The following is a 13,162-nucleotide window of genomic DNA, read 5'->3' on the forward strand; positions in this document are numbered from 1 at the left end:
AGTGAGAAAAAATCTATTGAAATTTTTACTAAAAAGAGAAATGACTTCATTACTTTAAAACGTACTAAAATGACAATGATTATATTACTACGACGGGAGTATATAACAATGGTGTTGAAAGAGAATGATTAAATATTCACAAATTGTGACATAACTATGCAAAAGGGCAATGTAGTTCTCCGATGATGGTGGGAAAAGAATTGTACAAACTCCACCGTAACAACAGACCATATTCTTCCAAAATACTATACAACAAAAAGGAAATAGTTCAATTTGATTGAGATGTATCGAAAGATGTGAAATTCTAAAATGTTGGTTTGCCAAAAGTAAAAGGACAATTGTTGAACGCTTTTGAACATTAGGACATTGGATAATTATTGGTGGCGTGTATTGTTGACTTTACCCTCAAATATTTACTAAATTCATCACCCCAATAATTCAAAATTTATATCGCATGTTCATATACATACTAGCTTACTGGTGGAGAAAAATTTACACATATCTACAGGTGAAATATTGATTGAATTAATAATTTCAGAAGATATGTCAGTCATTAAATAGTATAGCTATATCATTGAGTTGAGCAAATTATTCGAAGAGGTTCACTAAAGATTTCAATTGATCATTTCTACTTGGGGTATGAATTTTGTTTATGAATAAACGTCTGACTTCAATATTTAACGGTAAATTATTGCCAAAATCTCTATAATATCCTCGCCTTGATGTAAATTAGTATACTTTTTTTTTTCTTTAATCTTCACTGCAAAAATAAAAAGAATAAAAATTAATGGAGGAAAATAGTATAATTAATAGTAACACACATTGCCACGACCACAGCGTAATTTTGTATGTATATACTTGTATTTACTAGAACCATTCTTTTAAAAAGGTAGATTCTCTTTAGTAAAATACACGGGCTGCGATAGACATAAAATTTTGTATTGCAAATAATTACATCATTGTATTCAACTAATTCATAAACAAATGAAAATCGAAGCCTTAAATTAGTAATTTGTGATCTATGAGCAAGTTTAAGTATACAATCCAATTTGCCACATAATAATCTACACATTTCAGGACTTAATACAATCAAAGCATCTCATAAAAAACAAGAAGCCAAAAAAATATTTGAGTTTAGCCCTTACAAGTTAAGGTCCTTCAACAGATGATCACGAAGCTCTTCCCCATCATCAGCAGGGCTTGTTCGCATCCTTTTCGCAGCATGCTGCTCTTCCGTCGATTCTGATACCCGTTCTCGCCCAACACCATCATTACCCTGCTCACCTGACCCGGGATGAGAGTTAGAGGTCAGCAGGTGTGGATCGTCCTGATCGTTGGAGTCAGGAATCTGATGCGGGCTCTCACACTCCACGACATTCAATCTGTCACCAGAAGCAAATGAAGCACAAGCACCCTCGGCCTCGTCTGGGAGGACATTATCGCTCAACTGGTTTAATTTTTGACCGATCTCTGAGAAAATCTTCAGGAAAAAGGAGTCATCGCTTGGGGCATTGATGTCGACAAGACCCTCGGTATTAAGCAGTGCTCCTGCAGACAAAGCAATCAAGCTATACACTATATACCTTTGTGTACGTGATCTATGCGTATCAAGCAAACTACTTCGATAAACTCCTAAATATTCACCTGAGACTTGATCTGATGCCACTGGAGTTGAGTCGGCATCGTCTGGTGTAGGTTGGTAAATTGCCTCTGATCTATAATCTTCGGATTGGTAGGGAACGGTAGGTGCTTCCGGGGTGACATCATCTGGATGCTGGAAGACTTGTTTGGCTAACTCTGTCTCTGTGGTCGGAAAACACTCACTAGCTTTCACCTCTTCCTGTTGATAGACATATAGTTATGAATGAAATTAACCAGCAAGAGACTCAACAGAAACAACAGCAGAAAATAAAGGGGAAAGAAACAAGCATAATTTATCTTCTGGTTATCAAACAGTTAGATCTGCAAAGAGTTTCGAATATGTATTTCCGAACCTAAAGAATCCTATCACTTAAGTCAATTCACAAACCTAGAAAGATAGGGAGTCTTTCTACAGCCTTTCAGGCCCATACTCGCATTCAATCGGTGACTGGTTCTGTAGTAAGGACATAACTCACACACACACATAATATGCATAAACCTGTCAAAAATCTAAGCAGCGCTACAATAGTGTGGATAATAAAGAGCCATTCAGCCATATCAATGACAATCCATTATCATCAACCTCGAGTAGCAAAACCTAAGGCTATCCGAAGAATGATGGTATTTAAAGTACCTCTGGGAGAGAGGCAGGGCTTTTAAGCTCAAAAATAGATGCTCTGCTGTCTAAAGCTCCCCAAGGTACATCAGTTAAAGATTCTGGAGTAGATTCTTGCTTAAACAACTCCTTTAAAACCAATCCTGAAGTTTTGGTACATTGGGTGCTCCTGGCAGATGAAGTAGGTAGTAAAGTCATCTCAATTCCCTGCCCGACCTCGCATAGTGAGCTCTCTTGAGAACCACCCAACGGAGGACCAGATTTTAAAGTTAACTGAATGCCATCGTCAAACCCATGATTGGTGTTCAGATCTTTAGGGGAATGCATGCCACTTCTACCAGAATGAAGACACTCTTCAGATTCGGAGTCCAGCAAACCACTAATTAATGTTTCAATATGAGTTCTTTTGATGGAGGGTTCTGCAGGAGGAAACCAATCTTCCTGGAGCTGGAAACATGGACAAAGGTTCACATAATCATTAAAATTTGTGATATTTTATGGATCACAGGCGAGAAAATAAAATGCAGTGTATTAAAATAAAATAAAATATCGTCATATTTAACAAAATGCTGAGAGAGACCAATTTATATACTCCCTCTGTCCCCCAGCGTATGCATTACTTTCGTGTGGCACATGTTGTTTTAGTGTTAGGTAGAGTATGTTGTGAGTGGAGAAAAGGTGGCCCATGTATGGTAAATTTGTAAATGAGTGGAAAAAATGAGGATAAAAACAAAGGACTTGTGGTAGGATAATGTCATTAGAGTGTTCTGTTTGAGTGGGAATACCACCGTCTATTGAATATATAAGGCAAGATAAGAGAGTAAGTTTGATATACGATATAACAGAGTACTTACAAAGTTAAGGGATTGTGTAATCTTGTAGATATTGAAGTTAGTGGGAACTTCCTCGAGAAAGAGCTCAACATAGTGAAGCAAGAATAGACCACAATCATATAAATTTTGTTGCTGCGGAACCTGCAGATTCCAACAACTGAGATTAACAAATGATGCATAATGGTGGTGGTTCTCACATTCTAAACTATAAATCCATATTAAGTGAGAGAATATCTGAGAAAGATAAAGATGCATGCTACACTCAAAACCCAGACTAAAAAAGATCTCCAGAGGCGGTTGCTTAATACCCTTTTTTAGATACTTCATAAATCCTACTGTGCTTGTGAAACATCATATGAGCATATAGCCTAGTCATAATTCATACATACCTCAAGCGGTACGAACTTTAAGTTACTGAATTTGGAATAAAGATCTTCACATGTTCCTTTTTGCCTTTCTTTCCACTCCTCCCATAAATAGCTGTCAGTTCAAGTTAAAGATGAAAAACCAAACACATCAGCCAACAATTTAACACGGGAAGAAAAAGCAAAACCTACAAGCTCTTACGCTTACACAGAGAGAAACAAAGCCACATAGAACATAGTAACAATATACCTTTGCATAAGATCTTTAAGGGCAGAATGAGTTCCTCGCAAAGAATCCATGTGCAATATACAAGGAACTCTTCCCGATTCGTCATCCCCTGCAGCAAAAGCAAAAAAGAGAAACAAAATAATGATATCAGTGAGTTGAAAATCTTTTATGTATAGTGTCCAGGTTGTGAAGAACTTGCCTTTATAGCTAGCAACTTCGCCAAAGTAACAAATTATAATAAGACTCCAATGGAGACTGCCATATCATTGCACTGTAAGTTACCACTCTCCAAGCCTTGATACCAGAAGTTAAGCACGGAAAATCTACCAAAATCTCAACTGGGGTTTATGTTTAGTGTCTTACTTGTAGTTGATGGGAATGAATATGAAATCCTTTTCAAGTAAATTTACTTTTTTTGTCCATTTACGAACACGCTGAAAAGCTGCCTTGCCATCAAAAGCACTGGATGGATCTTTGTCCATGTCAGCCAGCTTTCGAAAGAAGAAACTATTGAAGAAATGGAACTTAGTCCTCTCATCCACAATTTGTCTAGTTTTTAAATATCTGTCAATTGAAAAGACTTCAAATGTCAGCAGAATTTAACAGAAATGAGAAGTTATCAAAAACAACCAACGAACAAGAAACAAATTACGACATGAAAAGTCTAACAACTATTCTTGCAAAGGGCTATATGTACTTGAGGAATATTTTTCTTCTGTTCATTCTTAGTCAACCTCCAGCTAATGTAGAGAAACTTTTTATCAAATATGATGTTATATACATTAGCAGGTTTAGTCATGACAAAATATTACCGGAATCCCATTCTTACTACACATTTACCAAATAAGAGAATACATAAAGGTAAATTCCTCAAATCTCCAGAGCAATGTAAAGCTTGAGGTGCAGGGCAATGCTAGTGGAAAAGAATTTTACAATTGTATACAAACTCACTTGATGTAGAAGTCTATGATTGTATCATTAACAAATGTATCTGGTAGTAGGAGATCTGCGTCTCTCTTACTGATGGAAACAGCATCAGGGTCGCCTTTTGGATAAATCAATTCTTCAAAAGGCTTTTCAAATCTGAAACATTTAAAAGTAGCTTAGTTCAGATAGCGATTACTATAATTTCATTTGTTTGAAACAGTGTATCTTTCGCAGCTTTCTCAAGCTGCAATACAATGGATGCTTCATAAACATAAAATATGTCATGCCAATAATAGCAAGCCCTAAAACATCTCCTCATCAACCATTAAAATGCACAGGGTTGTTTTAAGAATATTGCATCCTGGAGAAAAAGAAGGAATGAAAGTTTATATATATATCAACAGAGCTCTCGCAGATAACTAACAAACAAAATAGAATAACCTATTTGGCTTAACAATAGGTCATAATGGGAAACAAATTGTTATCCACCTGACATTATAAAAGATGCAGCTGACAGTCTTATTTAGCTGGAATGATCAGCTATAGTATCTACTTAGTATAGATTATAGAAGGCTCAACTTGGGATTAAATTAGGAAAGTGGATCTACTCTCAACACGGTTTTTATGAAACTGAAGAGTTGCAAATTTTCAGTATGTGGTTGATTCGCATGTAAGAACAAGCTGTTTTCCATTTCCCAATTCAATTACTTCATGTCTTACTTAACTGATTCCTCAACTTGATGCTAAGAGGAAGAAATGTGAAAAGACTGGCATCTATTATGTCGCAGGAACCAGTGGGAATATTGTACTTCCATATCCAATTTTATAATTTACGATTTCCAGTTTGATCCAATATTAAAAAAAGAAAATTTTACAAACTAATATTCATACGTGGGTGAGAAGCCTGAAAATTTTCAGATATAAACCTAAAATATATACGTAGCAAGGGAATATAGTAAAATTCAAAAATTTCAGTCACTCCAGACAACAAGACATCTGACCAGATCACCAAATTGATAATGACTCAATCAGTGATCAATGTTAAAACATTGTCTGTGCTAAGGAACTGATGACAAAATAATGTGACCAAAGAGGTCTGTAACAATAATTTGGAAACAGGAGAACAGAAAGCATACAGTTTTCAATCCTTGGAACAGATGATAGCATTCATAAAAGTACACAACTCAAGCAATCCCTAGGCACAATTGCACTCACTTGGGAAAGTAGCTTCTCGTGAGCATCTGATCTTCCCTTTCTCTGAAAGAAGAATCCACTCCAGTGCTTCAAAATAAACCAATAATCACCAATGAACAAAAATACAATAAAAACATTTCAAGAAATGTGTCTGAACCTAAAAGATCTAAAAAATAGGTTCACTGAATAACACCAATTATTTATTTATTTACTTACTTATATAATTCCCATTAAATACAAAACAAAGAACCTAAATCACATGAATACATGAAAGATCTAGAGATTTGAACTAATGGCAATATCCATCCTACATATCAAAGAAACTCATATAAACGTTGATGTTGTAGTATTTGGAATTGGAATATAACATAGTCATGCAATACTTTTATAACGTTCCAAGCTTCACAATGCTACTATCATTAGATACTTTCCAGGGAACTTAAGAAAGACGTAAAGAAACACATGTAATGGAAACGAATCCACCTCAAGAGACAAGATCAATCAAAGAAAATTGCTAGAAGTTTTGTAATGGGCTTGTTTGTCTCAGTATAGCAAAAGCTATTGGTAGAGTAGTGGATGATGATCTCAATTATTTGAAGTTGAAAATGAAGACTCTTAAACATAATATTGGCTAATAGATGCATTTTTCACATGTGGTATTCCCACCAAGATGTGCAGACCAATATCATGCTGACTGACCCTGTTTGCCTTGCTTAAAGCCCCCAGATTAGTGAGATTACATGAAACATTGCAAACTTCTTCATGATATAAATGGAAGGCAATAAACTCCATCTGTAGCACATGACATGATTTATTATTCAATTCTTAGACGATTCCAGCCTAAAGTCACAAGAAACATATTATGCCAGATCCTAAGCACAAGGCTGAAAAATCAGTAACAAGAGGACACAATTTTATAAATCATATCATATCTAATTATGGACTGCTAAGTCTACCTAATCCAATTTACATGACTTTCTTTTAGATTTAATAATAACTAGTACTGTATATCTTAGCATGTTAGACGAGTCTACCAGTGAAGAAAAACATGCACCCAAAAGCTCTCCTCCAGTGAAAATGTCACAAAGAATCATATAAACCAAATGTTTACTAGTCTAAGTTAATAGCCACTTAATCAATACACCTTGAAATATCAACTACAACTCATAACACAAGCAAGTTATTCACACAATCACGCATGTTAACGAAAGCATAGGGAATTCCTGTGTCAGTCATATACCTAATATTTGTAGAGAATATAGGTGCTTAAATACTCACTCAAGTAGGACATTCCAAACTGCCTTATATTTGCCATCCAGAGATTCAATTGCTTCACGTTTCTGGTACCAGTTCGGATCAACAGCTGGGAATTTTAGCTCTTGGACTCTTGATACAGCTGAGAGAGCAAAGATTTGAGATCCATCAGCAGCAGGACCACAAGAATCTCATTGAGATCATTACTGTATATTAATAATACTCCCTCCATCCAGCATAAGTGTATCACTTTGGGTTCGACACGGGTTTCAATAAATGTGTGGTAAAATTGTTTTGAGTGAAGAAAGGGACCCACCATATGTGAGTGGAGGAAGGAACCAAAAATACTGAAAAAAAATGACTCCAATATGATCATGGTAGTACACTTGCAACAATTTATTATGAAGCAAGGTAATTAAACTATAATTTGCAACCGTATTTAACCAAATCTTATCACTTTTGTGTCTTCATATAAAATATCATGCTCATCAAAACTTTAAACTAAACAAGCTAAACTTCTGGATTAAGTATCATACAATTAGTTAAAATAAACATTACACATTCAGTTTAATAAATAGTGTGCTGATTGCTAACAGAATCATCTGGATATCTCATAAAACTGCAACAGTAATTTCGTTATACAAGCAGCAGTAAAAGTAAACCAAGTCAACCAACCTGAAGCATTGTGGACAGCGTCAAATTCGATTTGTTCTGCATCTTTTGCAATGAAATATATATTAATTGTACCAGCCTGAATCTTAACAAAGGTAATTTTTATGTCAATTTCAGCTTTGTATTATATTATATGAAGAGCATAAGATAAATCTACCAGCATATTTTACTTACCTGAGCACTCCACTGAGACTCTATTTTGACAATATCTTCAGTTTCCATATGAATATGAAAATCTCCATGGATAGTTCTGCTTCTAGCTTCAACATAACTTCTAAAGAAGCTTACCACATAATCCATGTATTGTGTACCCCGGTAATCAAGATAATCAGCATAGAAATGAATTACCTCCCCCTTGTCACCCTGCCAAATAGAAAGACTAGTGCTTGAGCAAGCTGACAAGCTCAGTGTCGATGTAAGAGTGATTTAAGTGTGTTGAGTTGCACTCGGTCAATCAAAATGATCCACGTTCTAAGAATATGGTAGATAGGACTAAATGAAAATTATGAAACATCATAAAATACAAGGCAGCACATAGCAGCAGCACCTAACACAAAAATTCAGTGGAAGTACTCTTTTCTCTTTATGGATAACAAGATAAAATTTATGAGAAGTTTAACAACATGAAGAGTCATTTAGATTGGTGATAATCTTCTAGTTAATCATATCATATGATTTCAATCCTGATCTATATCTGGGTTTTATATATTCTTCTTAAAACGGCCTAGAATTGTTTATGATATATCACCCTTCAAGAAACTATTACCTTAACCTTATCCCATACCTCCTCTAAGGGTTCCTTGATCCTCAAAAATTCACCCAATTCCTTAACACTCAACGCCATAAACTAAGGGAAAAGAAGCAACGTAACTTGCTGAACACAAACCCATGAAAAGGCTCAAGCATTTCTAGGCATAGGAGCCCCCCAATAAGATTATAGAAAGGGAAATAAGGAGGAAGCCACAGGAAAAAAATAATGATTTGAAAAGGGATTGTCATGAGAACCTTCCAGTTGTATCCAAAACCCACCTCCTAACATCATCGTGAACCTCTATAGAATGACCTCCTTCCAATTGCCCTAGCAAATAACTCGATTCTTGCAGTTCAGAGTCTGCAAGTTATGAAACAAGTGGAAGTCCCAGAAAATGAGAGAGAAGAGGGACTACAAATCTACGAGACAAAGGAAATAGTAGTATATCATGGTGATAAGCACGGTGTAATATGTTATGATCTGAATACTTCGGAAGCAAACATATTTTTCTAGAACTTTGGCATTTGATTTGTTCTAGCTCCATAACATTTTAAGTTCGATCAATCTAGTCAAACAAAAAAACAAGAATTGCAAATCACAAAAAAAAACAAAAAGAACAGTTAGAAAGTTAAAGATTAACACCCGATTGATAAAAGAAATATTTAATACAACCAACACTAGAAATCTAGAATCAAGAACTCTTAACAACATGAGATGGGTGTAACATGTTAAGCTTTGAATATTTCGGAAGCAAACTTTTATTTTCTAGAACTTTGGCATTTGATGTTTGCTTTAGCCCCATAATATTATAAGTTGGATCATTATAGTCAAACAAATCAGGTATTGACAGCTAGAAAGTTAAAGATGAACATCAGATTGAAAATGGAAATATTTAAATATAACCAAAACTAGAATCAAGAACTTTTATACGACAGGAGATGGGAATAACATAACACCTACAAACAAATGGTTTAATGGAAACTTAAACTCTACTTCGTAATTCAAAAATTAAATAATTGAGAAGCTAATGCCATTTATCAGCTCATATTTTGGTTCATAAATTGCATAACTGGTTAATCCCTAAAATTCAATCCAAAAGGAGAAGGGAGAGAAAAAGCAATTAGCATAGGTTTCAGCATCAAACGCTTCAAAATCACTACTTATGAAGCTACCCTTATGAAGAAGTACTACTTTACGTTCTCTTTTCTTGACAAAATAAAGGAGTTTAATCAGTCTACGAGTTAAATATTTTTCTTTAGCCAGTTTATTACACAGTTCATAACAGTCAATGACAGCATGCTATACAAGAAAAATATTATGGAACAGTAATTGTCATTGCAAACAACAGTCAACAAATACATATAATGTGGCAACAACCACTTTGATTTTCCAAAAATGAGTCTAGCAGCTTACTAGCAACCATGAATAGATATTCACCTATTGTCCATAACCCAGTAAAAATATAGGTATGAAAAGAATACACAGGTGGGTCTGTACTGTACAATGCTTACCAAATCCCCACGATCTAAACAGTTATCAGATGATGGTCCATCAGAAGAAGCTGGTGCAACTGAAAAAATATGATAAACAGATTGAATAAGGAAAAGCAATTTAAACAAACTGTGTCCTTTCTAAAATTAAAAGGCAAAAGCAAAAGGAATGAATAAGGAAAGCAATAATATAAACAGATTTGTTGGGTCGAACCATTATTATCTGAAGTATCAGATGTTGATCTTTCATTAATGCTTTTAGTGGCATCTGAGGGCAAGCAAACTGACTTAACCTGCAGATTATTTGGATAGAAATAATGTGGAATCAGGAGGCACTTTTAGGTCCAACAAAGAGAGAATAAATAGCTAACTTCATTACGTTGCATGAATATACTGGAAATGAGTTATTTGAATGATCTTCCAGCCGCCGAGTAGCACTAGGCTTTGAACCATATTCCAAACTGGACAAGATAACTCTTGATTCAACTTCTTCAATTCCGACAGCTTGTCCAAGGCTAACAAGATCACTTTGCAGAACCGGGCTTAGTTCAGCCATCTCCTCATCATAATTTTCAGCTGCAATAACATCATCCATCAGCATAATGGATGGAACCAATCATGCCAGTGTCTGAACAACCATATCATTCAATTGAAATCTCCTAAGGCTGGATTTAAGTTACGGAAACCATAATACATAACACGTAAATGCTTACTACGAAAGATGCATAAAGTGATAAATGAGCAGCGTACAAGAATAAAATGCTAAAACCTCGGAACACAAAGAGCATTTAATTTTATGGCCTTGATCATGCATAGCAAATTTATTACTATCACTTAAACAAGACTCCTTTCTACATTTTTTCGAGTTCTATAATTCTATTAAATTACGATTCTTCCAAGTGGAAAGTTCATCATCCACACCATGATAGAGAGCCATAATAATCGATGTTATCTTACCATTAAGGGCATGAGGACACCCAAACTCGAGGGAAATCTTTCTGACAGTCATTTCACTCAGCTGACCTTCTTCTTTGAAGTCAAACATGCCGAAAGATGTACTTGGACTCTTCAAACCTTTTGATTCTATCAAGATCTCATGTCTACAGATCAAAAATTCACTGTGTCAGACAATTTAAAATATTGGAGAGTAGGTTTTAGAAGAGAAACATTCTCGACAAGGAGATCTGGAAATTTCAGTTCAAAGCATAGTCATGAGAGATAGAGGCAGCACTTTGGCATCAGTAGTAACCTCATTCAACTAAATTAAGGATTTCCAGTATCTACTTCCTACTTTCAGATTTTCTTGAAGTAAGTAATGACCTTTACTAACAAAATATAAAAGAATCATATACAGGTATTGAAAACATATTACACTGGTATTGGATACCTTCTGTGATCATCACATTGATGTTCGTAGTCATCCCTGATTCCCCATATATTTTCAGAAATTGAAACTTCCTGGTGATCTCTAAACGAACCTTATACATTTTATCCATGTTTTATATGATCACAATAGGTTCCACCATCAATAACCAAAAGAAGTACTCCCTCCGCCCCCAAAGAGTATGAAGAACGGGTTAGGCATGGGTTTTAATAAATAAGGGGAAAAGTAAGAGAGAGAGGGAGAAAGGGTAGTGGAAATAATGTTAGTGGAGAGTGGGGTCCACATTATTGTAATGGTATAAGTTGTTAATGGTAATAGTATAAGCGTAAATAAAATGATGTGTAGCGGTAATATGTTGTTTGAATTTTTCAAAATTAGAAAGTTCATACTTTTCAGGGTCGGACAAAAAAAGAAATAGTTCATACTCTTTGGGGACGGAGGGAGTACTACCTCCGTCCCGGTCCCACAATACGAGTCCACTTTCACTTTTACTATAAATAGTAAGTAGGCAGTAGGCCTCACATTCCACTCACATTTCATTATGAAACTAATACTAGTATATAAAAGTGAGACTCAAACTCCACCAACTTTTTCAACTCACTTTCTTTACATTTCTTAAAATTTGTGACGAGTCAAATGTGGATTCCTATTGTGGGTCGGAGGTAAGGTAGTACTAAAAAGTTGTGTGTGTGAGTTGGCCAAGCAGTGGAGCGATAATGTTTGAGGCCAAAGACGCCAGTGTTATTGGCATGTCCAAATTTTATTTTACTTCTAAATGAAACACGTCAATATCATTGGTGTGTTCTCTAATACGCCAATAACATCAGTGTGTTTTTCTTTTAAACAAGCCAATAGCATTGGCATGTTTCCCTTTCATAAAATAAATCTCCGATTAAGGGAATCTTTGTACTAAAATCACCCCAAATTCGAATTTTGTTAAATAGTAACAATAATTATAATACGATGCCGAAGCTTCACCAATTAACAAGGGACGAAATGGACCAATAAAAGCACATAACAATTCAAAAGGCTAGTTAATGAAACAGCAAGATTCTCACATAATTCACTATAACCAGAAAACCCTAGTTGGCGTGAAGGTACATAGCTGTATTAGAGAGGGAGTAGGGGCAATAAGGCGTGACCAATTTGAGAAATATAAAAAGGAAGTACCTTGAGGAAGCGGCTGCCGGTAGGGTTAGGGCGACGGCGATCTCTGGTTTTGGAAATTGAGTTTCGTGAGGAGGAGATGGAAGTCGCGGCCACGCTTCTTTGTTTCCGGTTGGAAATTACTAATTTCCTCCCGTCTCGTGTAACGAGTAACGACTTTTACCTGTCCGACAAAACGACAACACGTCAGTCAAAATCGACAAGTCACAATTATTTAAACCGATTAACATAATTTTTTATTTGAGGAACTAAATTAAGAATATCTATACATGCATAATTGATTTTTTTATTTTATTTTGAAATTAAATATAAAATATTAATTAATTTAGTATAAACTACATGCAAATCATTTTACAATAGTCAATAATCCCCTTTAAATCTTGCATCATACTTTTGTCCACCTTTAATTCTTCATCTCATGCATAGTATATTTAAACTATGCATACAGCATATACATATAACTTTGGTAATAATTTGCATAATCGAATGAGTTTACGAAAAATTATCAGAAAATTACTCAATTTTGATTGATAAAAACTTTTAATTTTGAGTTTGGTTCAGTACTGGAATTTATGGTAATTTAGATTATTTTTTTAAGCTCATATTTTTCCGAGCTAATCTTTTATCAGATATGTATAC

At 35.1% G+C, this 13,162-nt stretch overlaps 1 protein-coding gene across 3 annotated transcripts; it reads right to left on the reverse strand.

Moving 5' to 3' along the window:
• Positions 1 to 977: 977 nt before the first annotated feature.
• Positions 978 to 12,672, reverse strand: LOC121787507 (probable ubiquitin-like-specific protease 2B). Of its 3 annotated transcripts, none has more exons than XM_042186245.1 (18): positions 12,527 to 12,672; positions 10,930 to 11,072; positions 10,352 to 10,548; positions 10,187 to 10,265; positions 9,994 to 10,052; positions 7,906 to 8,094; positions 7,735 to 7,810; positions 7,084 to 7,201; positions 5,827 to 5,892; positions 4,636 to 4,767; positions 4,048 to 4,248; positions 3,884 to 3,939; positions 3,706 to 3,793; positions 3,480 to 3,570; positions 3,112 to 3,231; positions 2,276 to 2,704; positions 1,645 to 1,840; positions 978 to 1,548 (listed from the first exon to the last, which is right to left on the reverse strand). In XM_042186245.1, the coding sequence occupies exons 2-18, from the start codon at positions 11,015 to 11,017 to the stop codon at positions 1,142 to 1,144; spliced, it is 2,592 nt and encodes an 863-aa protein (XP_042042179.1). In that variant the 5' UTR covers positions 11,018 to 11,072; positions 12,527 to 12,672; the 3' UTR covers positions 978 to 1,141. The 3 variants fall into 3 exon arrangements, with proteins under 3 accessions (XP_042042179.1, XP_042042178.1, XP_042042180.1); XM_042186244.1 differs by having other exon boundaries at positions 7,735 to 7,816; XM_042186246.1 differs by lacking the exons at positions 10,352 to 10,548; positions 10,930 to 11,072; positions 12,527 to 12,672 and adding an exon at positions 8,761 to 8,842 and having other exon boundaries at positions 7,735 to 7,816; positions 10,187 to 10,246.
• Positions 12,673 to 13,162: the final 490 nt, after the last annotated feature.

Source organism: Salvia splendens, chromosome 22 (assembly GCF_004379255.2).
Source record: "Salvia splendens isolate huo1 chromosome 22, SspV2, whole genome shotgun sequence".
Lineage (NCBI taxonomy): Eukaryota > Viridiplantae > Streptophyta > Magnoliopsida > Lamiales > Lamiaceae > Salvia > Salvia splendens.

Bases quoted from the DNA above. Each gene is read 5' to 3' on its own strand.
- LOC121787507 (XM_042186244.1), bottom strand. From the start codon at position 11,017: ATGTTTGACTTCAAAGAAGAAGGTCAGCTGAGTGAAATGACTGTCAGA. The intron at 3,232-3,479 runs GTATGTATGAAT...TGGAATCTGCAG, and splicing joins TAAAGTTCGTACCGCTTGAG to GTTCCGCAGCAACAAAATTT. The intron at 2,705-3,111 runs GTAAGTACTCTG...CCATGTTTCCAG, and splicing joins TTACACAATCCCTTAACTTT to CTCCAGGAAGATTGGTTTCC.